At 34.4% G+C, this 25,804-nt stretch overlaps 3 protein-coding genes across 3 annotated transcripts; 1 reads left to right on the top strand and 2 right to left on the bottom strand.

Moving 5' to 3' along the window:
• Window positions 1-1,449: 1,449 nt before the first annotated feature.
• On the bottom strand, window positions 1,450-4,313 carry LOC123540888 (probable G-protein coupled receptor 101). Its single transcript, XM_045326215.2, has 2 exons — window positions 4,022-4,313; window positions 1,450-3,343 (listed from the first exon to the last, which is right to left on the bottom strand). The coding sequence occupies exon 2, from the start codon at window positions 3,261-3,263 to the stop codon at window positions 1,656-1,658; it is 1,608 nt and encodes a 535-aa protein (XP_045182150.2). The 5' UTR covers window positions 3,264-3,343; window positions 4,022-4,313; the 3' UTR covers window positions 1,450-1,655.
• Window positions 4,314-9,049: 4,736 nt separating this feature from the next.
• On the bottom strand, window positions 9,050-14,487 carry LOC123541357 (C3a anaphylatoxin chemotactic receptor-like). Its single transcript, XM_045326786.2, has 2 exons — window positions 14,165-14,487; window positions 9,050-12,307 (listed from the first exon to the last, which is right to left on the bottom strand). The coding sequence occupies exon 2, from the start codon at window positions 12,201-12,203 to the stop codon at window positions 11,508-11,510; it is 696 nt and encodes a 231-aa protein (XP_045182721.2). The 5' UTR covers window positions 12,204-12,307; window positions 14,165-14,487; the 3' UTR covers window positions 9,050-11,507.
• Window positions 14,488-15,198: 711 nt separating this feature from the next.
• On the top strand, window positions 15,199-18,988 carry LOC128549251 (uncharacterized). The gene is made up of 4 exons (XM_053525776.1): window positions 15,199-15,219; window positions 15,692-15,757; window positions 17,084-17,218; window positions 17,877-18,988. The coding sequence occupies exons 1-4, from the start codon at window positions 15,199-15,201 to the stop codon at window positions 18,201-18,203; spliced, it is 549 nt and encodes a 182-aa protein (XP_053381751.1). The 3' UTR covers window positions 18,204-18,988.
• The last annotated feature ends 6,816 nt before the right edge of the window (window positions 18,989-25,804 follow it).

Here is a 25,804-nt window from a genome sequence, read left to right as displayed (position 1 = left end):
GAATAGCGTGGTGAGTACGATTAAAGTGTTGTTTTCAGATAAAAGCACTTTAAACATAATTGTGCATGATGTATCTATGTGAAATTAATGTTGTTGTTTTTTAATGTTTTCATCCACAATAAAAAACAAGAATTACTTATTAAGTTGTTTTATGAATAACAAATATACTTAAGTAAAATAAATTTCTAACCTAAGTAATACTTATTAATAAGTAAATAATCAATTTCTTATACTTACACTTAAGATGCTTTATGAATACGGCCCCTGGTGTCCATATGTGACCGTATTGCATGTGAAACAACTAAAATCGCTAAACTATTGTTCAGAGGGATATCTTTTACAACGAATTTGAACATCAAAAATCATAGGAAGAAAGAGATGTTTTACATGAAAATTGAAAAGCATCTAAAACATGTAAATTGTTCTACAAAACTATTGTCAATTTAACGTTTGAATGCTTTGACTATCCAGCACTACGGAACAGTAAGGCAAAACAAATATCGGACATGTAGATTGCCAGTAAAAATGTTTTTCGTTTACTAGCAGTTGTGAGAACTTCAAGTTTATTTTACGATTTAGAGCCTTTTTCCATTACTATATGTTCATTTCTTTATTTTTGCAGTTTCCCTTAGATTTAATTGTAAATTAAAGTCTTTGAAAAAACAGCACAGTATTGGCTCATAGCAAAATAACAAAATTAACGAAAAACTTACTTTTTTCTGTTTTAAGACCCGGACACAGTTGCAAATACATTAACGCGTACATGTTTTACAGTTCTAAGAAATTATATAGTATTGCATGAAAAGCTTTGCAGTATTACAGATACTTGACGTTTGGACAGGCTACGACCCTGCATTGGTCTACAATTTGGTCCAATGCAACAAAGACCATTGATAAACATCATTACAGTTCCAAAAATAACAATTTAATCAAAATCAATCCACTTTTTAAAAATCATAGAAATACCCACTGATCTCTAATTCTATAGAAGATTAGAGATCAGTGGGTATTTCTGTAGAAGATTAGAGATCAGTTGGTATTTCTATAGCAGATTAGAGATCAGTATCTGTGTGCAATATCCGGACGTGTGACCCCTTACAATTCTTGAGTCTTACGCCTATGTGAAAAAAATGGCTATTCTTTAATAGCAAGAAAAATATGTTAAGTTTTCTGTTCAACTTTCGTATAAAATACAGGTATCTTTTTCCGGTTTAGTGATTTTCTGCTTAACACCAATCGCATGTAAATAAAAGGAGCCTATAATTTACAAAACAAATTTCGAATGAAACATCTTAATATGACCACATTTCCGAAGTGCTTATTCCGGAAGAAAAGCTCAACGAACCGACTTCGGTTAAGCTGTGACTTACACATCCATCAGCCTCATATCGACTTTCGTTTATTCCCAACGCAACATTGAAATCATATTGTTTGAAAATCAAAAACTACTAATTGGTACAGAAGTATATTTGAATTATAGAGAGAGAGGCAGCGGAAATGTTTAGAGAACACTGGAGAGTATTTCGAGAAATAGTAACTAACGTCATCTTTGAGACCTGTGAATTAAAACATGACAATATTGCGCGAATTACTGTAAGATTTGTCAAGTTTGTAGCAGAAATAATAAATGTTGTTACTGCGATGCGCCAGACATTTCATTGTTTTTCTAGTACTTGAAGCGTACATCGAGCTATATTATCATGACTTTTCACATCTGGTCGTCTTTTGAAATGTTTCAACATATCTTTGCAGGCAGATTTAAATCTTGAATCTAATATGCTGTAAATTACAGGGTTTATAGCGCAATTCAAAAAGTAGGACCTCAGGAAAAACTTATAAACTGCCTTGTCTGTGTCTGACAATTTGTCAGCAAAATCACCCTTTATCTGCCGTATCAGCATTAACAGCAGATGGGGGACGAAACTAACTATAAAACCTAAAGTTACAACAAACATGAGGAAAGCTGTTTTTCGGGCTCTTGCTTGCTTTGAGAAGTCAGTTTTTCTGACCATTACTTTGATTTCTGAGTTCGAATTTAGACTTTTCAACTTCAATCGATTGCTCACTGAAGACAATAAACGTCTCAGGACCGTGTCTTGTAGGATTTCTTGGCTTAGATTTACTTCCGTATTGCATTCATCATTTTCCCTTTCTTGCACTGAAATATCAATCTTTGTTTTTAGAGAACGTCTGTTTTCATTTATCTCTATCTGGTTTGTTTCCCTACTGAACATCACTTCCGGATCAGATTTAACATCACTTTCTTTCTTGCTGAAGCAGCACTTCAAGTCCTTACTTGTGTTTAATCTTTCGCGACTCTTTATTAACTCTTGACTTTTCATATTTGATTTACACGATTTTTCAGTATCTTGCTGGTCAGTTAAGGATTCGGCATTCTCGCGACCGTTATTCAAGTTTGAGTTTCTCTCATTGTGAATGTTTTGATCTTTGCCGATAGTGAATTCACACTTCTGTGACATATACTGTGTTTTCACCTCGTCAAGCTTTGTATCGCTTGTAACGTTACTCGATGAAGGCTTTAGTACAGACATTTTCTGTACCAAAACGTTCATTTTTCGTGCATGTTTCCGAACTTTTAGTCCAATTAAACAATATAAAATTGACATTTCAGTTATGCCACCTAAAAACAAGAACCCAAACACAAACGTGTAGATAAATGGAAATTTCGTGTTTTTCATCAAGTCTGCTGTAGAACATTCACTTCCCGTCAAATTGTAGTTTGGAACATCGAACGTATGTATACCAAAAACAAATGCGGCGGGCCATGACACCATAACACCAAGAAATATTGCCAGTCCACACAGAATCTTTGTCTTTTTTATTTGAATCTGCCAGCCGAATGGTTTACAGACTTTTCTATATCGCTCAACTGCAATAAATAGCAGAATAAACGAAGAGGAAATAGTTCCTAAAACATTAAACACTCTAGACACCTTACATAACCCTTGATGTTTAAATATGTACTGATCTAGTGTAGTAGAAACGTCGAGAGGGATCGAAATGCAACACGTTAACAGATCTACAGCACTTAGACACAAAATAAAGCATTTTGAATTGGACATTTTAAATCTTGTTCTGTACACGTGGATAACCAAACAATTCCCAATTGATCCTAAGACAGAGATTATGACCATGAAGACAATTGTTGGTATTAGTCTTTCAGCCTCCGCAGAATTCATGTTCTCCAATGTTCGCAGCTCTGATGTTTGATTCAAAGCACCAACTAATAATTCTTTCTCCATTTTCACTTATCACACTTGCAAATATTTCTCGAAGTCGTGTGTAGGTTTTCGATTGTTGTGCTGCTTACATATGAATGTTCCTGAAATATAAAATAAATAAAACTGACAGAATTTTCACCAGGTCTGCAAATTCTAGACAAGTCAGGAAAGGTAAGTTTATAACTCGTGCCTCGCATATTTTCAAACCAATGATGATATTATTTCCGGTCATATGGAACCCTGATGTCTATTCTGTACAACTGAGCTCAACTTAAGCCGGGGCTAGGTCACCTGAGGGGTTTGTATACTTGACTTCAATGAACAGTCAACGCATGTTTGCTATCACTTACCTGGGTGCTTCTACGCTTCGAAATGATCTTTATATATTTGATATACATGTATTAGATTACATTGTACTTCTGAGTTTAATTTGAGTTTAAAGTTCCATTAGGCTTTATTTTTTATGTTAAAATCAAATGAAATAGCTATCCAAATAGATGTTATGCATGACCATAACTTTACGGTTACAATACTACTACTTTCATTACAGCACATGAACTAAAACAGAGTTCAGTAAAACTTTCGTCTGTGTTAATCAATCTTTAATCAAAAAATCGATACATTTTGATGTTCGTAACAACAAAATGTGGAACCCACATTATAAATAAAGGAATTATGGGACTCTAAACCGTTGCTAAATTCTGTTCGCAACACCGCTCAGGGAATAAAATCATATCATGAACATCAGAAATATAATGAAACTACAACAGAATAATTACCTGTTGAACGTTAACTTAATCTCATATTTAGCATTTTCAAAAGCTGACTGTTTGTCACGTTTCTTGCATATGTTTAGTTTCGGTGGATATTTTATTTTTCCTTAATTTTGATAGGAGTCACATGATAAGATATAATATAAAATCCAATTCGTCCACTTTCACTGTATCCTTTTCACAGAATGGTCTATATATTCTACATGTAATATTTACACTATGTCCCTTCATAACAACTTCCTAATTTCACATTATAGGTTTTTAGCAATATATTACTGAAACCTAGACAAATTGCATATTTCATGAATATTTCAAGGAAACTTAGGATTGCCGTCTAACAGTTCAAAATAACGAGAGTTTCAGTTTCTTGTTAAGTGGTACGGAACTTTTTTCTTGGTAGTCTCTAATTGTTATAAGGAAATTATATAATTTCCGAGAGTAGCCGGCTAAAACAAAAAACTTTATACTTGAATGCTTATGCAACAATGACGTCAATTAACTACCTGTTTGCAAAAAAAATGTACTCAAAAACAATTTGACATACGTCTATTTAATATCTACTGTCCTATGAAATATTGAGATTTTTTTATGAAACATAATGCATAATTTCATTGTATTAACTTTCCACTGCAGTAAAACATAATTTTCTGTAGTTTCACTGTTTATCCGGGACTATTTGAATATCACTGGGCAGTGATTTTTGTATCACTTGAATGGACAAATCGTCTGAAAATCAAGTTCTTGCAGCAGTCATAATATAAGATTTACAATAACCACAAAACTCTTAGTGTATATTTTCTGTTATGTATATGAGGACACAGTTTTATCTTCCACCATGGAACACTACTCAGTACTGCGTTTCACTTTGAGGTTGCAGTATACTTACTTATACTTATGAGACAACATTTTCAGTACTTAAGAGCAAGTCAATGATTTGAAAACCACATAGCCAGTTATTATACCATGTCGTTTTACCCAAAATAAAGAGGTAATGAAATATTATATGTACAAGAAAAATAATATGTTAAAACAGCACCCTCTGAAAACGCTGCTACGAAAATAGTTGTTGAGAAATTACACGTATTTTGAGATTTACTGAACTGAAAACCTTGCCCCAGCCCTCAATTAAAAAAATCTATAAAATTGATATATATATATAATAAACCCAACACTGTCACACTCTTATTTGACTCATAATATTTTTATACCATATTTTAAACTATATAAAATACATAGTCACTACCTATTTGGTGTAAACAGCCTCTAGAAAAGAAAACGGTACTTATCTGTAAAACCAATCGGAAATTGCGACTTATGCGGATACTTTGTAGGGATAACGTTTTCGTGTTATAACATCTATAGAACACCGATTGATTTGTTAATGCCCGAGCCCGGCAGGGTGAGGATACTTATGTATCCAGAGGGATTCTGCAGATGTTATAGTGTGAAATGAACATGCACTAACGCATTTCTAGCAAAAGTGTGTAGAAAGCTAAAAAAAAGAACGTCATAATTACGTTAATATAAAAAAACGAAAGAAAATATTCTCAGAGGTTTTATTTTGACTTTATAACGGTATTACGACCAATTAAGGGAGTTTTGATTTATTTCATTTAAGGAATAATCTCTGACACTTTTAAAAACATATTTTTGAATCGTCAATACTTAACTCACTGTTATTTCCTCTTTTTTAATATGATTTAGCGGAAATGTATGTACCATTTTGAAGCCATTTTTAAACTTTCGATCGTTTTGCTAGTATAACTAGCTCGAAAATAGATATTTACACAACCCCACTTTTTATCATAAATGTACTTGTCTAAACGGGTGAGTCTTTGTGAAAACTGGGCGGACAAATTGAAATAAAAATCAGATATAGAATGGAAAGTCCAAATCCCGTCCTTTGCCATACATGCTTTCCATCAGTATGCTGGTATATCAAAAACCAAATATTTTTATGATAAGTGAATAATGAAGTGCACTGCTATTTTTTAGGCTTGTCTATGTTGTCCTATTGTTGACCAGGATCTGATACGTAAATGATTACTGTAAACACTTCAGATGTTACAAATCTTTCCAATTTCGTGTTATCTGGGTTCTGAAACTAAGTCACTAGTCAAACCAAAGGAAAATCGTGTTGTTATTACAGATGATATATTTTCTTACTTGATTGACAGGAAATCTTGTGGCATTGTTTCCCATACTTAGCTTGGGCGAATTTTAAACTGAATCATCTCGACTCAAATCATGGACATGTTTTGTTGACACCGCAGAGGCCACATTTTGCTATCTGATGCTCATAAACCTTTGTCAGAGTATTTGTTTCTATGTAAATTAGGTCATCATTTAAAATGAGATAAAGAATTTAAACACCATGTCACTAGGTCAAATCATAGAGGAAAACACTTGTTATTACTCAATGGGTCCCATTTTCTATGTGATCTTAATTAAACTTTGAGTATTTGTTTCTATGTAAACTAGGTCATCTTTTAAACTGGGTTAAAGAATTTAAACACCAGATCACTAGGTCAAATCATACAGGAAAACATTTGTTATTACTCAATGGGTCCCATTTTTCTATGTGATCTTAATTAAACTTTGTTAGAATGTGTGTTGCTATGACATCTATCTCTTCAATACGGGGTTATTTGAGGTCTTAAAACTAGGACACAATATATAAAATATAATTATTAATTAACCTTGTATTGTTTTTACCTGAGGGCAAACACAAGGCCACTGGGTTAAATCATTATAGAAAAAGGCTTCTTTGAATTAATGACCACATTTATTACTTTGATTTACTGCTGGTAAGAATGTTAGTCTCTATGAAATTTATGCCACGTCTGAACTGTGTCATATAAAGTAAAAAAGAAGTCAAAAGGTCAAATCCTAGAACAAAATTATTAATACTCGAATACCCATACTTTCTGACATTTTGTCAGAAGGTTTATCCGTTTCATATCTAGGTTGTGTGAGATCTCTGGTTCCAAACTTGTTGTGCTGAATAACAATCCTGTAAAGTGTGATGACTCTGGGTCAAATACATTTTGAGATATGCACTACAAAATATCGGACGAATGGACGGACGGACGGACAGGGGACGGACAAGGGCAACTCTAAGTGTCCTCAACCACACAAAATAATGGGAGCACAAATAATGCAGTATGAGAAAAGTGTGTTTGATCTTAATTCATTTACATTTGAACTTATACAAAAAACGTAAAATTGTTATATGCGTGTCTTTTATAGAGAGCAGCTATAAGTTCTAATTATGATATTATAAAAAAAACACCTTTTCTCGTATAAGCTTCAAATGAATGTCATGATTCTAATAAAGCTTTTACTCGTTTGCAGAACTTTCGATACGATTTTCAATGGGTCGTCGTCTGTCCGTTGGTAGTAGACTTGGTGGCTGGCATTTTAGTTGTACGATTTCGAATACAACACAAAACACCTATTGAAAGCAGATTCTATTATGTATCTATCGTTTTTGTTATATATAGAAATAATATCATTTATCCTCGCTTCTTTTGGGTCAGCTTGTTAATAAAGAAATGAACATAAAATGAATGATAGTTTTACTTTCCATGATGTTATTCCGGGTGGACATATCCGCCTAGATGTTGGTAGTTTACAATTTCAGAGACATGTAGAAGAAAGGAAGATAAAATAATAAAAGTATGCTAATTCATGTTGTATACATTTTGTGTCTATTTACAAACACTTCCGCAAAAGCGAGTTATATGTGTCATTACATGTTATATTTCATTTATAAGTTACTGTAGATAAATGAACTTTATTTAATTATGTCATTGACATTAATTACGTAAAAGTTATTATATTGTTTGAATCGTAACATGAATATTGATTTTACTCTTCCATGTCTGTATGCCTGTTGATAATGATTTTTAGTTCATGAACATTTATTATAGTGATACGTAATATGGACCTAACGGTCATAATAAATTATAATGTTTGAAATAGCAATTTCTTGGTATCACTTTGTAAAAGAACTTGAATACATTTGCATATTTGAACCTTGCGGAACTTATTGCCTTTGTCTCGGAAGTAAAGAACATGAAAATATCGGAGGCTTATTTCATAACGAGTACTTTATTTACAAGGTTATGAAAATATTGAAATTTGAAAGCAAGTATGTATTTAGAAATATTGTCAATGCGTAAAGGAAACGCAAAACCGGCGCAAAACCATTTGAAGCGCTCTATCTCACGTTAAAAGTTGTTATTGTTGGTGGTGGGACATGAATGCTCTTGCATCCGATGTGATGAACTTACGAATAATAAGGCAAAATCTGTTGTATTTCAAACAATACATTTGAAAGTATTTATAGTTTACTTAGTATAAACATCCAATCAAGAACCAGATATTGTTTCACTTATTGATTTATTATGCCGGATTGTGCAGTAATTGTTAAAAAACATCATTAAAAAATATAGAAAAATATGTTTCACTGCAGCGAAAATATGAAAATAATTATTTTTCACTACATTGAAAAGTATGAATTTTATTTTAACAATAGTTGTTAGAATTACATTAGATAAGTATGTTTATAATAAATGGGAATATTCCGCGAAATAGTTAGCGGGCTCAGATATTTAAAACATTTATTTGAAATAAAATATGGGTCTTCAAGCAGTTCTGACAGATATTGATAACATTGTTGTAAACGTTGTGAAACTTCACTTAGTTATGAGTAAATATGACCAGAAAATACTTTTGTAGAAAAGCACATGCACCAACCGCCCCCCCCCCCCCCCCCGCAAACCCCTCCCACCCCAACCTCCAACAAAAAGGCGTATTAGTGCAAAAACAATATGTCTCCCCGAGTGGAAGACGAAGATTTTTGTTTTGTTGGGTTTAACCTCACACTAATACAATTATAGGTCATATGGCAACTTTCCAGTTTTGAAGGTGGACGAAGTCCCCAGGTGCCCCTCCGGCACAGACCCCCTAAATGCCGATTGGAGGAGGGGAGAGACATTAATATTATAATATGCTAATTGACGAAAGAAGTAACAGATAATCAATCTATTCTATTTTTATCAAACATGTTGCTCCATTTTACAGAGGTTTTTTACTTAATACTGTTATTTAGATATTTTATAAGATTTATGGATAATTTCTCATTGTATGCATAGATCTAATACATTTTATCTTTTTTGATAAAAAAGTGCTTTTATCTACTAGAATAAACGTAACATTCACAAAATGTATCAACATCGTTTTGAGGATGACACCTGAAATTATTCATCAGCCATGCATTTCCTGCCTTTCTTTATGACGTCATACTTTTTTCCATTCGCGTGCCGAGAAAAAGATACATGGGAAATTTCAACAACGGACTTCAATTTACAATGTGTTATAGGTCTCTCTATACTACGGCAGCCTATCCCACAACAAACCGCAATTCACAAAAAAGTGGTTCAAATTAATCATCCCGCTTATTCACCATATCTAAATCCTTCGGAATTTTTCCTCTGTCAAGGCTGATAAAGATAATGGCTGTGCTCAAATATTCATCGAATAAATCATTTAGGATTGGTATTTTTCAGTTACTTAAGACAAAACTAAGAGCAGACCTCTCTCCAAAGTTTACCTCCTGGATCTCTCGACAGTCACCGCGGAAGTTAACATCCATCTCTTTAATATATGACGGCATAATTTTGTGAGATACTGGTACATTTTGTATTTGTTAAACTACTCCGCCAACCAGCAGCTTTTAACCTTAGATCAAAAAGCATCTCTAACTTATATCTCTATGTGGTAATTTGCTTTGATTAAGAAAACCGTGTATGTATTGTATCACTGAATATTTCGTGGTTACGGAAACCAGTTCGAGTCGTCACTTTAATTCTAGCCTCACCAACACGCGACAATGCGATAATTATCGCATTCTCGCCTTGTCCCAACACATAGATACATGCAAGATTTAACAATCCTAGCGGGTTTTGGGGGCGATAATTATCATCTTCATTTGTGCATGTCTTTCTTAATTCTCGTATCAGGAAATTGAACTTCCGCTAAAAAATGGTACATAAATGCGATAACTAGTTAAACCTCGCGTTGTCGCCCGTTGATATGGATTATTTCTTACTATAGTACCATGGATGAATTGTTCTGCTACACCGTTAAAGAAGGAAAGCGGCATCAGAAGAGACTGTCATTAGAAATTTGTTTCGGTGTATTGATACATAACAACCAGGAAGAATTGTATCGAACAATTTGTTAAGAAATTTATCCCAAGTGACAGTGCAACAATGCGACAAGGCGAGGTTCTACTCATTCTCGCAAGTATTTATCACTATTTGGGCGGAATTTCAATTTCCCGATGTGAGAGTAAAGAAAGATATTCGAATATTAAGACGAAAATCATCGCCCTAAAAACCTCGCAAGGATTGTTAAATCTCGTATGTATATATGTTTTGGGCCAAGGCGACAATGTGATAAATATGGCACTGTCGCGTGTTGGTAAGGCGAGAATTGAAGTGGCACGAACAGGATTCCATACATTGTTAATTACGTGCATATTTATCTCCGTGTGTCCATGCACCATGGGACATCTAAAGCTGTACTATCATTTGTAATGTGTGACGGTCGTCTTTCACAATGTCTCAACATATCTTTGCAAGCAGATTTAAATCTAGAATCTAATATGCTGTAAATTACAGGGCTTATAGCGCAGTTAAAAAAGAAGGACTTAAGAACAAACTTAAATACTGCCTTGTCTGTGTCTGACAATTCGTCAGCAAAGTCTTTCTTTGCCTGCCATATCATCATTAACAGCAAATGGGGGACGAAACTAACTATAAAACCTAAAGATACAACAAACATGACGAACGCTGTCTTTCGAGCTCTTGCTTGCTTCGAGAAGTCAGTCTTTCTGAACATGAATTTGGTTTCTGAGTTCGAATTTGGACTTCTCAACTTCAACCGTAACATCAAGCTCGATATTCGATTGCTCAATGAAGATAGCAAACGTCTCAGAACCGTGTCTTGTAGGATTTCTTGGTTTGCATTTACTTCCGTATTGCCTTCGACATTCTCCCTTTCTTGCACTGAAACATCAATGTTTGTTTTCAGATAACGTCTGTTTTCATTTCTCTCTATCTGGTTTGTTTCTGTACTGATCATCAATTCCGGATGAAATTTAACACCCATTCCCTCCTCCCTGAAGCTGCATTTCAAGTCCTTACTAGTGTTTAATCTTTCAAGACTCTTTTTGAACTCTTGACTTTTCATATCTGATGTACACGATTCTTCGGTATCTTGCAGGTCAGTTAACGATTCCTCAATCTCAGGACCATTACTCAAGTTTGAGCTGCTCTCATTGTGATTGTTTTTATCTTCGCTGATAGTAAATTCACACTTCTGTGACATATACTCTGCTTTCGCCTCGTCAAGCCTTGTATCGCTTTTCACGTTACTCGATGACTGCATTGGTACAGACATTTTCTGCTTCAACATGTTCATTTTACGTGCTTGTTTCCCGAATTTTTAGTCCAATTAAAGAATATAAAACTGACAATTCAATTATGCTACCTACAAACATGATAACAAACATAAGCGTGTAGATGAACGGAAATTTCGTGTTTATCATCTCGTCTGCTGTAGAACATTCACTTCCGGTCAAATTGTATTCTGGGATATCGAACGTATGTATACCAAAAACAAATGCGGCGGGCAATGACACCATAACACCTACAATTATAGCCAGTCCACACAAAATCTTTGTCATTTTAATGTGAATCTGCCAGCCAAATGGTTTGCATACTTTTCTATATCGGTCCACAGCAATGCAAAGCAGAATAAACGAAGAGGAAATAGTTCCTAAAACATTAAACACTCTAGACACCTTACATAACACTTGATGTTTAAATGTGTACTGATCTAGAGTAGTAGAAACGTCGAGAGGGATCGAAATGCAACACGTTAACAGATCTACAGCACTTAGACACAAAATAAAGCATTTTGAATTTGACAGTTTAAATTTTGTTCTGTACACGTGGATAACCAAGCAATTCCCGATCAATCCTAAGACACAGATTACGGACATGAAGATAATTGTTGGTATTAGTCTTTCAACCTTTGTAGAATTCATGTTCTGCAATGTTTGCAGTTCTGCTGTTTTATTCTCACCACCATCAAATAGTTCATTCTTCATTTTCATGATTCACTTGTCACGCCTGCAAATATTCTATGAAGTCGGGCGTATTCACCATCATGTTTTATTCGATTGCTTTCTCGAATTTTCCAGCTTACATATTAATGTTCCTGAAACGAAAAAGTTTGAAACAAGGTGAGTGCAAAATAAAGGACTATTTCTGCCATTGTGATCTCACATTATAGATGTTATATCATTTACTCGCATTAATCTCGTATTTTGATACTGTTATCAAGAAAAAGAAACAGGCACAAAGTATTAGAACTGACATATTATCGCTAGGTCCGCACAATCTATACCAGCCAGGCCAGTTTATAACAGCATATGCTTCCTGTATTTTCACATCAGTGGTGTTATTATTATTTTTATTATTATTATTATTATTATACCAGATTTATACAGCGCCCTTTTTCATGATAAATACGTTCAAATGCGCTTTACATTTAGCAAACGCAGCCACACAAGGCGCGAAATTCATCCTCTGTTAGAGCAATCTGACCAGAGGGACAGATAAAGCCAACAGAACAGATGGACAGCAATCATTTAGATACAGGCCTGTCCGGCTAACTAAGCCTAGCTCTTTGTGAATAGACAGTCTGGTTCTTTAACGTGCCCGGTGTATAGTACCAATATACGCAAAGCCTTCATTCCTGGGAAGAACCAGTACAAGCCTCTTAGTTAGGTGGGAGACACTCAAGAGCATCTCAGAAATGTCTTGTCCCTGGACATCTGAATTGACAGTCAAGCGTGTTACTACTAGACAACCGGTGTTACTAGTTCCAGTTTACTGACAATTTACTGACAGAATAGCGAACAGTGCAGACCATGATCAGCCTGAACTAATCTCAGTCTGCACTAGTCGCAAAGGCAGAATCATTTGCCGGCAGCAGGCTAAGGGTTACATGTTACAATATGTACAACAGAGTTCAACTTAAGCCGGTACTAGAACGCATTGTACATTTTATTAATTCTAAGAAAAGACTAAATTTACACGCGTTTGCTATTATTTTCTTGGGTGCTTCAACGCTTTGAAATGATCTACCTATATGAGTGATTATCTTTTACATCAGGGTTTAACTTAAAATGTTGCTAGATGCGGACTCTAAACACCGTTCAAGATACATAGTTCATGTAACTAAACCAGCCAGCTGATTTTCGAAAGGTCAGTGGTTTTGCCAAGTTGCGAGCCTGTGCCTGGCGTAATAATCAAAGGGTCATCTTGAGTCTACCTCTACCACGAAAGCAGGAAAATCGCCATTCTCTTCTTGGCGTTAAACAGAGCGAAAAAAAAGTCGTTGCCATGGAGTGGCATATTTCAATTATTCTCATAATTCATAAATCAAATCTATTTTAATTTGCTTTATATAACTGATAACAATCTCATTTGTGTTGGGTTTAACGTCGCACCGACACAATTATAGGTCATACAGCAAATTTCCAGCTTTGAGGGTGGAGGAAGACCCCAGGTGCCCCTCCGTGCATTATTTCATCACGAGCGGCCACCTGGATAGAACCACCGACCTTCCGTAAGTCAGCTGGAAGGCTTCCTCACATGAAGAATTCAACGCCCCGAATGAGACTCGAACCCACATCGATGAAGGGCAAAAGGTTTTAAGTCAGCGGCCTTAATCAAGACCCCCTGACAGTATACGTTAACCGTTTTTATAAAATGTAAAAGGAAATGTTGACTAGTACGTGTAGTGCTCAGGCTTACTTTTAAATATCTGAGCATTTGATTATTGTGACTTTCACGTTAAGCAGTACTTCTAAACTAAATTGGAAAATTTCGAATTTTATGTTAAGCAAGCTATTCTGTTTGTTGTTGTTTTTTTTTCTATTTTCAGTAGACGCGTTATGTAACATTGTATTTTGGCATTTCCTACAAGTTTGGGTACATGTCGTTACTTTTTACCTTTCTACTTGTAAACATCAAAAAATAAAGCTTGAAACTAAAACAAAAGTATTACCTGTTTAACGTTAACTGAACCTTATATATAGCATTTTTAAAAGCTGTGTCCCGTTTATTGTATAATATAATTTCTGTTGAGAAAGTTTTTAATTGTAATCTAAATTTATCTTGTTATGTGTCACGTGATTAAATATACTATTATATAAAGTCCAATTTATCAATTTTCACAGTATCCTTTTAACAAACTTGTCCATGTATTCTTCATGTAATAATAACACTATGTTTAACCACATCCTTATGCCATATTATAAGATTTTATCAACCTATTACTGAAACCTGGACAGATTTTATATTTCGTGAATGTTTCAAGGAAAATTGGGATTGCCATCTAACATTTACAAATTAAGGAGCGTTTTCAGTTCCGTAAGTTGTTAAGTGGTAAGGAACTTCTTCCAGCCGCACGCCGTATGTTTTCACATCTATTCCTGTAAACATTTGGGTCGAAGGTCATTTTACAGCTGATTAAAACTGTACAATCAAATTGATTGGTGGATGAAAAATTCCACAGGTTTTCAAATGGAATCGATAAGGTGTGTGCAGGTGCTCTGAGCTGTATTGTTCCGTTGCAAGACTCCTGTGGAAATAGCTTACGTCAAAAACCTGAATACCCTTGGTAGTAAAACTGCGGCGGAGTTTGACTACAAACCTGCCAACTCTGCCACTCTGGTAGAAGCGATCTCCAGTAAACGAGTTACAGTCAACTCGTCCCTAAGTCAACTCGTCCCCAAGAAAACTTGTCCCCGTTTCTGTCATTTCGCAGCCTTTGACGATATCAAAATGGTCATTTCGTTTCCCACTTTTTAGTCTTATTTTTTGTCAAAGTTTCCTAGATTATGATTAATATTGTTATGATGTAAAATATGTGTTCTGTGAAATATTACGCGTATGCAGAGATTTGCTGAATTAAAAAACCTAGCCATATCTCTAAATTAAAAATTCTCTATGAAAATTATCAACATCTTACAACACAACCATCAGTTATGATAAACCATATTTTACTCATAATATTACCAAGTTGAGATAATGTTTAAAATGTATGCACTGTACAAGACGGTAAATGTTTATAAAATAATCCAATTTCCAGTGAAAACTGCAAAGGAACAAACAAAATACATTAAATAGATAAGATGAAATTTGTATCCACCGAAAGAACAATTGGTTCCAACGATGGCTGCAAAGAGAAAATGCAAACGATACACCTTCGTTATTAGACAGTACAAAATTACCTTACTGATTACATAAATCAGTAACCACCAAATTAACATTTTGTTAATAGAAATGCAAACATACGGTATGAAATACAATCTTCTTCAAATATTTACAAATATACGAGATGCCATCATATCTATTAAAAAGTGTTCATTTGTGCAGTTGTTTTGTTGCATGGCATTTATGTGCCATTATTCCTTGAAACTCCCCAGTGATGTTACTTTATTCGTTTGTTTTGTCTATGTCGTCTGTATGTTTTACCTTAGCTATGTCTGTCTGTGTGAATATCCATGTTTACACTGCTGTAAAATTTCAGATTGAGTGGGGAGATGCATTGGGAGAAGAGAGGGAATGCTTCATTCATCGAACATGCCCATTTTCTGTTGGAGTTTCTTCCACTTTTTCAATGTTATGTCAAAATTTCTTAAAATGCTACTTTGTTATAAAATCTGGCACTGCGACCTATTATTCTAATCTTCATTGTCTGATCTTACATGGCAGAAACTTATTGCAGATTAATCTATTAATGTGTGCTTTAATTCTACTAACAAATATCACTTAACGAATTACATTCATTTTAGATCAGTTATTTCACTCTTCTGTTTCCTTTTTTCGAGTAATATTATATTTCATTTGTTGGAATTCATTTGAACAAAAGCAGTGTAACAAGATTACAAAATAAGGTTTACAAGATCCGTGGCAATTAATTCACCAATTACCAAGATGTATTTTTACTTTATTAAAACACATAAAGCAGTAATTATAAGCAAAATGAGCTTTACGAGTCTGCTATTATTCTTCTTGGTTGCATTCTTTTCTTCCACAGGAACTTTTTTACAGATTTTATTCAATACATGTCATATAAGCAAATTGTATTTAGTATAATCCTGTACATTATAATACATTCTTTAGTGGCGTTTTTTTTTATTTTTCAAAAGAATATTAGACCCAAATTTTCATATTTTAAAACATGAACAATCACTAATTATTATAGTTTAAAAAGATGTAACATAAACATGTTTTTGCTTATTAACAGTGCTATGCACCAAGTTTGAAATACTACACACTAATATATGTAACTAAACACAATAAAATGTGTTCTTTCAATAAAACAAAATTATTTTTAACTCGTCTATTCGAAGAAATGGGTAGGGCTATTGAACTCACTCCATGAGTCGGCAACAATTTGGTTCAGTTTTTGCAAGCTGGTATCTCAGTAACCACATATGGGGATGAGTTGCAACTTCACGCGCTTATTCACTGTGAAGAACTTGCTTAAATTGCATAGGTTCCTTAACAATGGTTTGCATTTTTACAAAATAATGCCCCTTTTTCGACTTATATTTTTACAGTTGACAAGGCTGTTAAATAGTCGAGCGTTGCTGTTCTGCGTGAGCTTTTTTTCTTTCAATTAACTGCTACTGCATTTGATTATAAATACAACTATGTACACAATTAATTTGTATATTTAAAAATGATATACATATGAGAAGGATATTTATATTTGATGCACACATCGAAAGATAACATATTTTACTGACACATTGAAATTGGGTAAATTTAAGTGTCACAATTTATCTGTTGGTCTATTTTCCGTCGCTGTTCAATATGAACTATCAGATTATTTCATTTATTTCATAGCACATCAAGAATAAAAAGGATGACTGTACCATTTACTCGAAATTTTAAACAAAATTGCATTATGTAGACTATATGGAGTAAGTTATTGAAAGATATCTATATATCTATTTCAGGACAGGCTTCAGAGAACGTCGCTTTTCATGTGTATTTGAGTAGCGAGCGTTGTCTTGGAAATCATGAGACAATCGTGTTTGATACAGAAGTAAATCCGATAAGTTTTAACAATTGGTTATATTAATTCTAATCAATCTGTTTATGATTTTTTTTCGCGTTCAATAGATACTTATATCTCTCACAGATAGCAAATTATCAAGAGCAGTCAGTATTACAAACGTTTTATGATAAATTGTATTACGTATTAATATAGTTAGTCAATGAAATAATCTGAACAGTGTCTATAAGTGACTTTAAATATTATCCATTTGATTTCTTACAACTAAACATCTCTCCGTAGTTAGACTCATTGCTGTTATGTTCTCTGTTCATTTAGTATTATTGAGTCAAATAAATTTTACTATTATAAAGTTCCGCTTAAGCCGATCTATGGGGTACATGTATATGGGTTGTTGCATATTTCATTATCTTTCATGATTAGACATAATCGGTTTTGCTATGATTTTGAATAGTTGCGTTCTACGCATAAAAATAACTTTGTACATTTATTTTTCGAAACAATATCTTCTCTATGATTTAGACGGGGCTCATTCATATCAGGGTTTTTTTTTTTTTTTTTTTTTTTTTTTTTTGGATTGTTGTTAGAAGTTTTCTTTATCCCGGCGGACTGCATTCAAACAAAACAAACCTCAACACAATCATTAATTATACGCTCTACTTTGTCTCCTACTGTTGTACCTTTTCAGGAGACGGACATCGGCGGAAGTTACAACTCGCATGATGGTATATTTGACACACCGATAACTGGCACATACGTCTTCACGCATACTCTGATTCCGAAGTTTCATAAATGGGTACAAACGGAAATCGTCGTCGATGGTGCAGTAAAAGGTGTGATTGTTGCCGACACAGAGGAAGCCCAAGACTATCATCCCGCAAGTGTGACTATCGTTGTCAATGTTAATGCAGGACAGCATGTCTTTGTGCGTAGGAGAAGAGGCTCTGGGGGCTGCGACATAGCAAGTGAATTTGATGTCTCATACACAACCTTCTCTGGGTGGTTTCTGTTTTAAATATGTATGTAAAATCCTTTCACTCCGAAAGAAAAATCTAGCACACGCAGAAGTAATTTTGTTTATTTGTGGTAGCCTTTGTTGTGTTCCTCAATAAAAATATTTAAAATAAAATTAAATGTTCTTAACACAGCGCCCATAAAATTATTTACAAAATTAGTTATAACTCAAACCTTATAACATTTCAATTTGTTTGTCTTGCATTATTAAAAAATGTGCTCATTTTAATCAAAATGTCTTAAATGTATATGTTTTTCGCGAACGTTTGCTAGAAAGTTTGCAAAATACTGTAGGTGGTCCACGAGAAGATAAGTTAAGACGTATCTACATGTAAATGAAATTCTTTTATTTGAGAATGGTTATATTGAATTCTTGAATGATTGCATCTTCTAATATTCATATCTCCTTGGAGGCTTCTACAGTGGTTTCAAACTTGGGTTTGACATCAGCCACAGTGAATTGTATTATCTTTGCTGTGACTCAACCCTACGTTGGTCTTAGAGAAGCGATCGAAATCAGCGACACAGACAAAGAAAAACCCAAATAAACACCGGTGTAGGAGCAACTGCAAATTAGGGGTGGTGACGAGGGTCCAGCCTGTCCAACATATCATGTGTCCCCCGAAAATCTTTGGACAGTACCAAAAAATGAATAACCAATTATCTACATTGAAATAATACAAAATTTACCAATACCTAAGCTTTACTTCAAACCTTCTAATGTTCATTTCTGTGAAAATGCAAATTGTTGGGCCAAACGTTGTAGCAAACCATGTGTTGACATTCCCTACTCCTACGTCTATAATGTACTACGCATCCGTGGTAGATAAAGGGAGCCTAAAAATACTATTCAGTTTTGAGGTAATCCAAGTTAGTTTCCTTGGACTGCGGGCATTAGCGAATTGTGGAAAGTTGTCAAGTTGTGGACTTGTTGAAACTAACAAATGTGGGTTTTGACAAATAACAATATCAGTTTTCAGTTTAGGATGCACATGTAGTTTCATTACCAGGTCTGTTTGCAAATATAATTGATATCATAACGAAAGTGTCATTTTTTGCCTTCAAACCTTTATGCTTTTAAGTGGTGTATGGATTGATAACAGGCTTGAATAATGGCAATGTTTTTTTTATTAAGTTTTGGGGAAAATATGACGGACAGGCTGAACCCACGTCCCAAATCACAACTTTGAAACTGTTCCTTTATCGGTGTACATTTGGGTTTTTCTTTGTCTAGGCACTTTTTAGGTAGCTGGCTTCAATTTCTTCTGTAAGAACAACGTATTGTTAAGGGCTGGTGCCAACCCCGTACTGATACAATCATATCAAGTTTGAAACAATTGTATAAACCATCAGTGAGATACAAATATAGACGATAGGATCATTCAAGAATTCATTATAACTTTGCACAAATAAAAGAATTTCATTTACATCTAGATAGATCTTTACTTACCAGAAGTACGATCACGAACGACGTAATAACTTTAAGTAATTTCATCAGTACCGCTAACACTCCACAAAAACTGAACATACATGTAAAATCAGATTTCACTTTCTTACTCCTCAAAATAGGCGAGACAGTGTCAAAGAAAATTTATACTTATGGCTATTTTCACAGAATGCAGACTAGATTTTATGAAATCATCAGGTGGGAAATGTATTATATGTTAAAAATACAGAGAATCTTTAGAACATTTGATGCGGGAACGTGATGTTGCCAAAGATATTTGGAATATTTTGATACATTTTTATCTTAATTTTTTAAAATTCGACATTTTCTCAAACTCGCTTAACATTTCGGCTTATAAATATATATTATAATACTTTAATATTTGAAACAAAGTTGTCTATATGGAAATATTGAAATAAAATGATACAAAATAGTACAAAACAATCTGTTAAATTTAAGGCCAGCTCCTAATGCAACTGAAATACTAGTTTGGCTAAAGCAAGGGACATCAATTAGAAAGGATTTCAGTTCACACTGAGATAAAGTTATCTTCGCTACTAAGTCTTGTTATGTTTTGCTTTCGGACAAGTCAATGATATCGTATAGAAAAGGTTTTTTTATCCTTGTTTGAATGTATCATCAAAGCTCAATATGACTGTTGTATGTTAATACTTTGCTTGTGACAGTGTGTACTACAGTCAATGTATGTATCACATAGATTCTATTTATTTAAAAAAAAACATTTCATTTGATAAACATTGTGAGGCTTGTAAGCGGCTGCAAACGGACCCCTATTTTGCCAATGACGATGATAATAAATGCAGGAAAAAATACCAGCCGCCAGCAGGCTTATGGTTAAGACAAATTAACAAATTCTTACAAATTGACAAGGTTTGTTGAAATAGTTTTCACAGATCAACGTGCAAATATGACGAATCTGCACATAACAGTTTTAACCTTTCGTTAAAAGATTAATGTCAGTTGCCAAAAATCTTTGCCTTATCATCCATTATGTTCGTTGGTACTTAAGGTCTCAATAATAGGACAGTTTGGTGAAAAGGACGCTTTGGCAAAATAAAAATGCTAGAATAACAATCAAAGACTAAAGAAACATGAGGGTGATGTATCTTAGATCGGCAGGTTTGTCTATGAGCTGTCCTACGCCGTCAGTTAAGAAAGGCAAGATTGACAAAAAAAAAAGTCAGATGAGTATTAAAACCTTGAAAAAATAAAGAAATGACTATATCAAGAAAAGAAAGAGGACCACATCTCTGATTCAGACTACACTGACTTTAAAGTTAAAGACAAAGCTGAAGCCAACAAAAGGAACAAGAAAGAACTTGACAATAGCGACATTGCGACAACGTACATTTATAACGAAAGGTGAGATAGAACCGGAAAAGCAGAAATTAAATGGACGTATTATCAGCATTAGGTGAAGAAATCTTACCGAGACAGAATGGCAAATTTTCGTCGTCTTTTTATTCCGATGTCCAAAGCTTTCTTGCAAATAAGACCAATAGCATGTGTACTAACAAACACTGGGGCAGCGAATTTTAAAGGACACAGCTTTTGCTTTTGAAACAGGCACGTGGATAACGTTCCACGTTACTGCCAATTTTCAGATTCTACCACAACTGGTAAATGATGATGTTGTTGACGAACTGAAAGATACAAATAAGGCAGTGTATAAATTTTTTCTGGGGTCTTACTTCTTACATAGAGTAATAATCCCTGTTATTCAAAATAACTGTATTCTCGATTCAAGTCCGCTTATAAACAAATATTTGGACAGTATACTGGAGGAGCAGAAAAAAAGTTTAACCTGACAAAATGAAAAATTTGAAGACTCGGTTTCCTGGAACCTGTTTGTGAAGACATATGACAAAATATAATTGCTTGTCCTTTCTTTTATCTAAGACTGAATCACACTGAATTATTACATTTGTTATGGGTTAGCTAAAAGATTGCTGCAAGATGCAGCAAAACAAAGCAATGATAGAAAAGGAGATGATATAACGATAATACTGGTGTCTTTATGGTTAGACCCTTGGCAAAAAGAGTTGTGAAGTTACATATTTATCGATTGATCATGACCCATATGCATAGGTTTAGGTATATGGAATGACAGGTATTGTATACAAAAAGTTGAGGTTGTTTTTAAGCTCAGATGTTATCAAGACCATTATTCTGACAAATGTCTAGTCAGGAATGTGGACACTAAATGTTACTTTCAAATTAAATTATGAGGAATGACTAAGATGTAGAATGAATGAAACACAACGGACATCATTTTATACAACCTAGGGGCGTGAAACTCGCAGTTTTAAAGGAAATTGGTTACTTGCGCTGAGCGATTTACAAAACGTGCATACCGGTTAATCGCGCGTAGCATTTGTGCAGCTACTGTCAATATCATACGCAAACGGTTATTATTGCAACACACTAAACAAAATATTTAGATATGCCTACATTTAAAGTAAAATTGGTATTGTCCGTAAGTATTGACCTGGCACTCATGAATATTCCGTGTATTTCCGTAAATTAATTTTCGGTGTCCCAATATAAATAGCGGTATAACTAAATATTAGTACATAATATCGTTCTTAATTGATATACTGCCGCATGTGCAGGTAGCTATGCGGACAAAGCGTTTACCTGCTATTATCAGGAGTGTGGGTTCGAGTCCTACGACCGACTACATATTTTTCCCCCAAATTTTACATGAAGACTTGCTACTCATTTGATCAAACGTATCGTGATATCTATGGTTCATTTATAAAAAGTAATCATATTTTCCCGTTGTAAAATAATGGAATAAAGTTGTTTTAATAGTATCTTAGATAAAAAGACAAATTACCTGTCACCAAGGTTCCAGAAAAAAACAACAAATATTACAAGAGAAAACAATCAAACTTCATAAATCATGACACATAAAATAATGTAAACGATAACCTTACAATGCATTAAATTGAAAAAAGACCTATTCTGTAAGTGATTTCGAACCCACGGTAACGTGCGTGCTAGTCAGACACCTTACCTCTACGCCACCGTGTCATTGATTAACTTAACATGTTACTTTAGTAATGTAGATACTTTCAGGATACTAATATTGCGTAAATTAACGAAAACGCCCGAAAATATTGGCGAAGATTAATGAGTGCCAGGTCAATACTTACGGACAAAAAGCCATCAATATGTGCTTGAAAAATGCGTAGTTTAGAGTTTATGGGAAGAAACGCGCTCATCAATACTATTTTTGAGCCGTGCCATGAGAAAACCAACATAGTGGGTTTGCGACCAGCAGGGATCCAGACCAGCCTGCGCATCCGCGCAGTCTGGTCAGGATCCATGCTGGTCGCTAACAGTTTCTCCAATTCCAATAGGCTTTAAAAGCGAACAGCATGGATCCTGATCAGACTGCACGGATGCGCAGGCTGGTCTGAATCCATGCTGGTCGCAAACCCACTATGTTGGTTTTATCATGGCATGGCTCATTTCTTGATGGCGCATATTCATCAGACTTATAAACGAGAGGAATTTTCCATGTGATGTCCGACAAAAATTGCTTTCTTTTCTGCTATTTGATTTTTGTCCTGCTTCTTTCTTCTTGCGAAAGCTATTTTTCTCGTCTGTGTTCGTTCATGTTTTTTAAATCTAATGCCATTATTATGGGCCAGGTCAGATATTTAAAATAAAATTTTGAAATTTTGCATATCGAAAGGAAAATATGTTATTTACGACATACAGTGCACTCACAAAAAGTCATCACTAATTCTCATGATTCCATTTGATAGCTGAGTAAACAAAAACAAACAATATAATGAAACAAGAAGGACTTGATGGCCTTGTCTTCCTTAAATGACTAAAAAGGGAAAGCCACATTAAAATTTTCTGTTTTTACCGTATATACAATATCGAAGAACACAAAAGATTGAATTTGAGATTCTTATGTGTGAAAGGTAGCACTTTTCTTCCATGAAAGAAGGATTTCCCGTGTTTTTGTTACTGGTGCTAAAATAAACCGTTGATGTCTCACGAGCTGTAATTTATTAATGAATGCGCCATTTCATAAGCTACCATGATATACTTGTGTTTTAATGAAGGGCGTTCTTTTTATTTTTATTCTTCTGTTATTTGAGAAATATGACACGCAATAACAAAATCACTGGTAGAATGTGCAGATGGAAATATCTGACTCTCGGGTAAATGCTTTTCCGACAACTCGACAGAGCCTCGTTACCGCCTTAACAGTTACGCTCAAACCGGATATTTCAGTGTGCATCTTCTACCGGCGAAACATTCTTATACGAAGGAATCTTATTTCTTGGAAACCGGTTGTATAACTCCATCGTAGACCAGATGGTGTAGGATGACTCTCTCACATACTGTGAATGGCCTCATATCAAAGTACATTTCCAAAGCAGATGCCTGTAATAAATTTTACTTTTTATCTAAAATAGGATATAAAAATGATAAACCTTCTGTGCGAGCAATTGCAAATGCATAAGCAAGACTGGAACTAAATATTGCAATGTATAAACCCCATAGATACACTTTCTAAACGAAAACTTTTTTTTTCTTTTTGTGTAACTTTTCGACGGTATACCAGTATATGTGCTTCACGCAACTTTCAGTTCTTTAACATAAACTGGCCTCTGACTGTCTAATGCACAAATTTCACACAAAAAAAACTACCTTTGTATCACACCTTGTGCAAAAGGAAAGTAGAAGGACATCTCGGGTATTACTATTTCTTTTTCTTGTGTGAAAATTCAAAATAGCCTCATTTCTGCCGACAGACGATTCGACGAACACCCTCGAGTCAAATATTTACATCTACGAAGATTAGCATACAAAAATAAAATGAATAGCAGTATGTCAAGTAGAATCACATCATTAACATGACATTACATTTCGGTAAACTATCTATATTTTAGCGTACAAAAACATACAAAAAACGCTTTTCCAACACTTTGATGCGAAAATGTTACTGTGATATTATATAGAGGATATTTGTTCGTTTGCAGTGAGATATCGAAATATATCATCACCGATAAGGGAGACAATTGAATATTTTCACGAAGGCGGAGCCTGAGTGAAAATATCAGAATTGTCTCCCTTATCGGTGATGATATATTTCGATATCTCACTGCAAACAAACAAATTTTCTTTTTATTTTATGTTAGTTTGTGAAGATCAACGAATTTTCTGTTTATTACGTACATAAATGTTCATATAAATCCAATATTTCATGACGAAATTCGGATTTATTTAAGCTACCGTGTTACATGATACATCCGCTAAATTACCTGGACACTTAGGCACATTAATATCGAATATTGGTGATTAGGTTCATTAAATCAACACGACGCCATTTTGTTTTTAAAAACAAAAACTGCATTTAAATATTTTGTGTAAAAAATACACAGTCCACGGCTAACAGAGACATTGACAAATGCCGGTAGTTAAGTAGAGGCATATTTAAAATTTTTCGGGTCAATCCGTCAGTTCGTTGAATAACCGGAAGCTTGCTTTGTTTACCAAACACACGCTGAAGGTCAGATTAAAAAATACGACACGAAAAATCTAAACAACTGTGGAATATGCGTAAGTCCTTGGAAAATCAAGCTGCAGAATAAAATATCATCATGGATTCAATAGAAATAGCTAGGACATATTGATCTAGGAGCTGCATAGCATAACAAAATGGATGGAAGTTGGAACACAACAGGCTTGGCTTGGAGTTGGAGTGGGAAAGTACTTCGACGAAAATGCTGGCATATTACGTAAGGTTGAGTTGATGTCTTGTGATAATTAACTAAGACAACAACCAACTAAATGTGCTGTCGCCAGTAAAATCTACCACACGATAGTGAACCAATGGAAAAAAAGGTAGAGGAAATACACATAGATACATGAATGGCAAGGCCAAGCAACCATGCTGACATTTAGGTAACATTATTTCTTTTGCAGATTTAATTATAGCTAGCCTCTTCTATATAGGATTGTCTAGCAGTTCATGACTCATGTATCACTGTATGGCTTGAGTAGTAGTATAATCCAGTAATTTTAAAGGCAGCGAAGGGAGGTAATTAAAGAATATATTTCAAGGGAGATAATTTATCTGGAAAAAAAGAAGTTCGGCACTGTGA

Source organism: Mercenaria mercenaria, chromosome 16 (genome assembly GCF_021730395.1).
Source record: "Mercenaria mercenaria strain notata chromosome 16, MADL_Memer_1, whole genome shotgun sequence".
Taxonomy (NCBI): Eukaryota; Metazoa; Mollusca; class Bivalvia; order Venerida; family Veneridae; genus Mercenaria; species Mercenaria mercenaria.
Note: the sequence above shows the minus strand (reverse complement) of the source record. Positions and strands in the feature narration are given on the sequence as shown.

What these genes read in the sequence shown, in the direction of transcription:
- LOC123541357 (XM_045326786.2), bottom strand. Translation starts at nt 12,203, where the DNA reads ATGAAAATGAAGAATGAACTATTTGATGGTGGTGAGAATAAAACAGCA.
- LOC123540888 (XM_045326215.2), bottom strand. Translation starts at nt 3,263, where the DNA reads ATGGAGAAAGAATTATTAGTTGGTGCTTTGAATCAAACATCAGAGCTG.
- LOC128549251 (XM_053525776.1), top strand. Translation starts at nt 15,199, where the DNA reads ATGTATGCACTGTACAAGACG. An exon ending in TGTATGCACTGTACAAGACG is followed by an intron (nt 15,220 to 15,691) that starts GTAAATGTTTAT and finishes GTAAAATTTCAG; the next exon opens with ATTGAGTGGGGAGATGCATT. An exon ending in ATCGAACATGCCCATTTTCT is followed by an intron (nt 15,758 to 17,083) that starts GTTGGAGTTTCT and finishes TGCATTATGTAG; the next exon opens with ACTATATGGAGTAAGTTATT.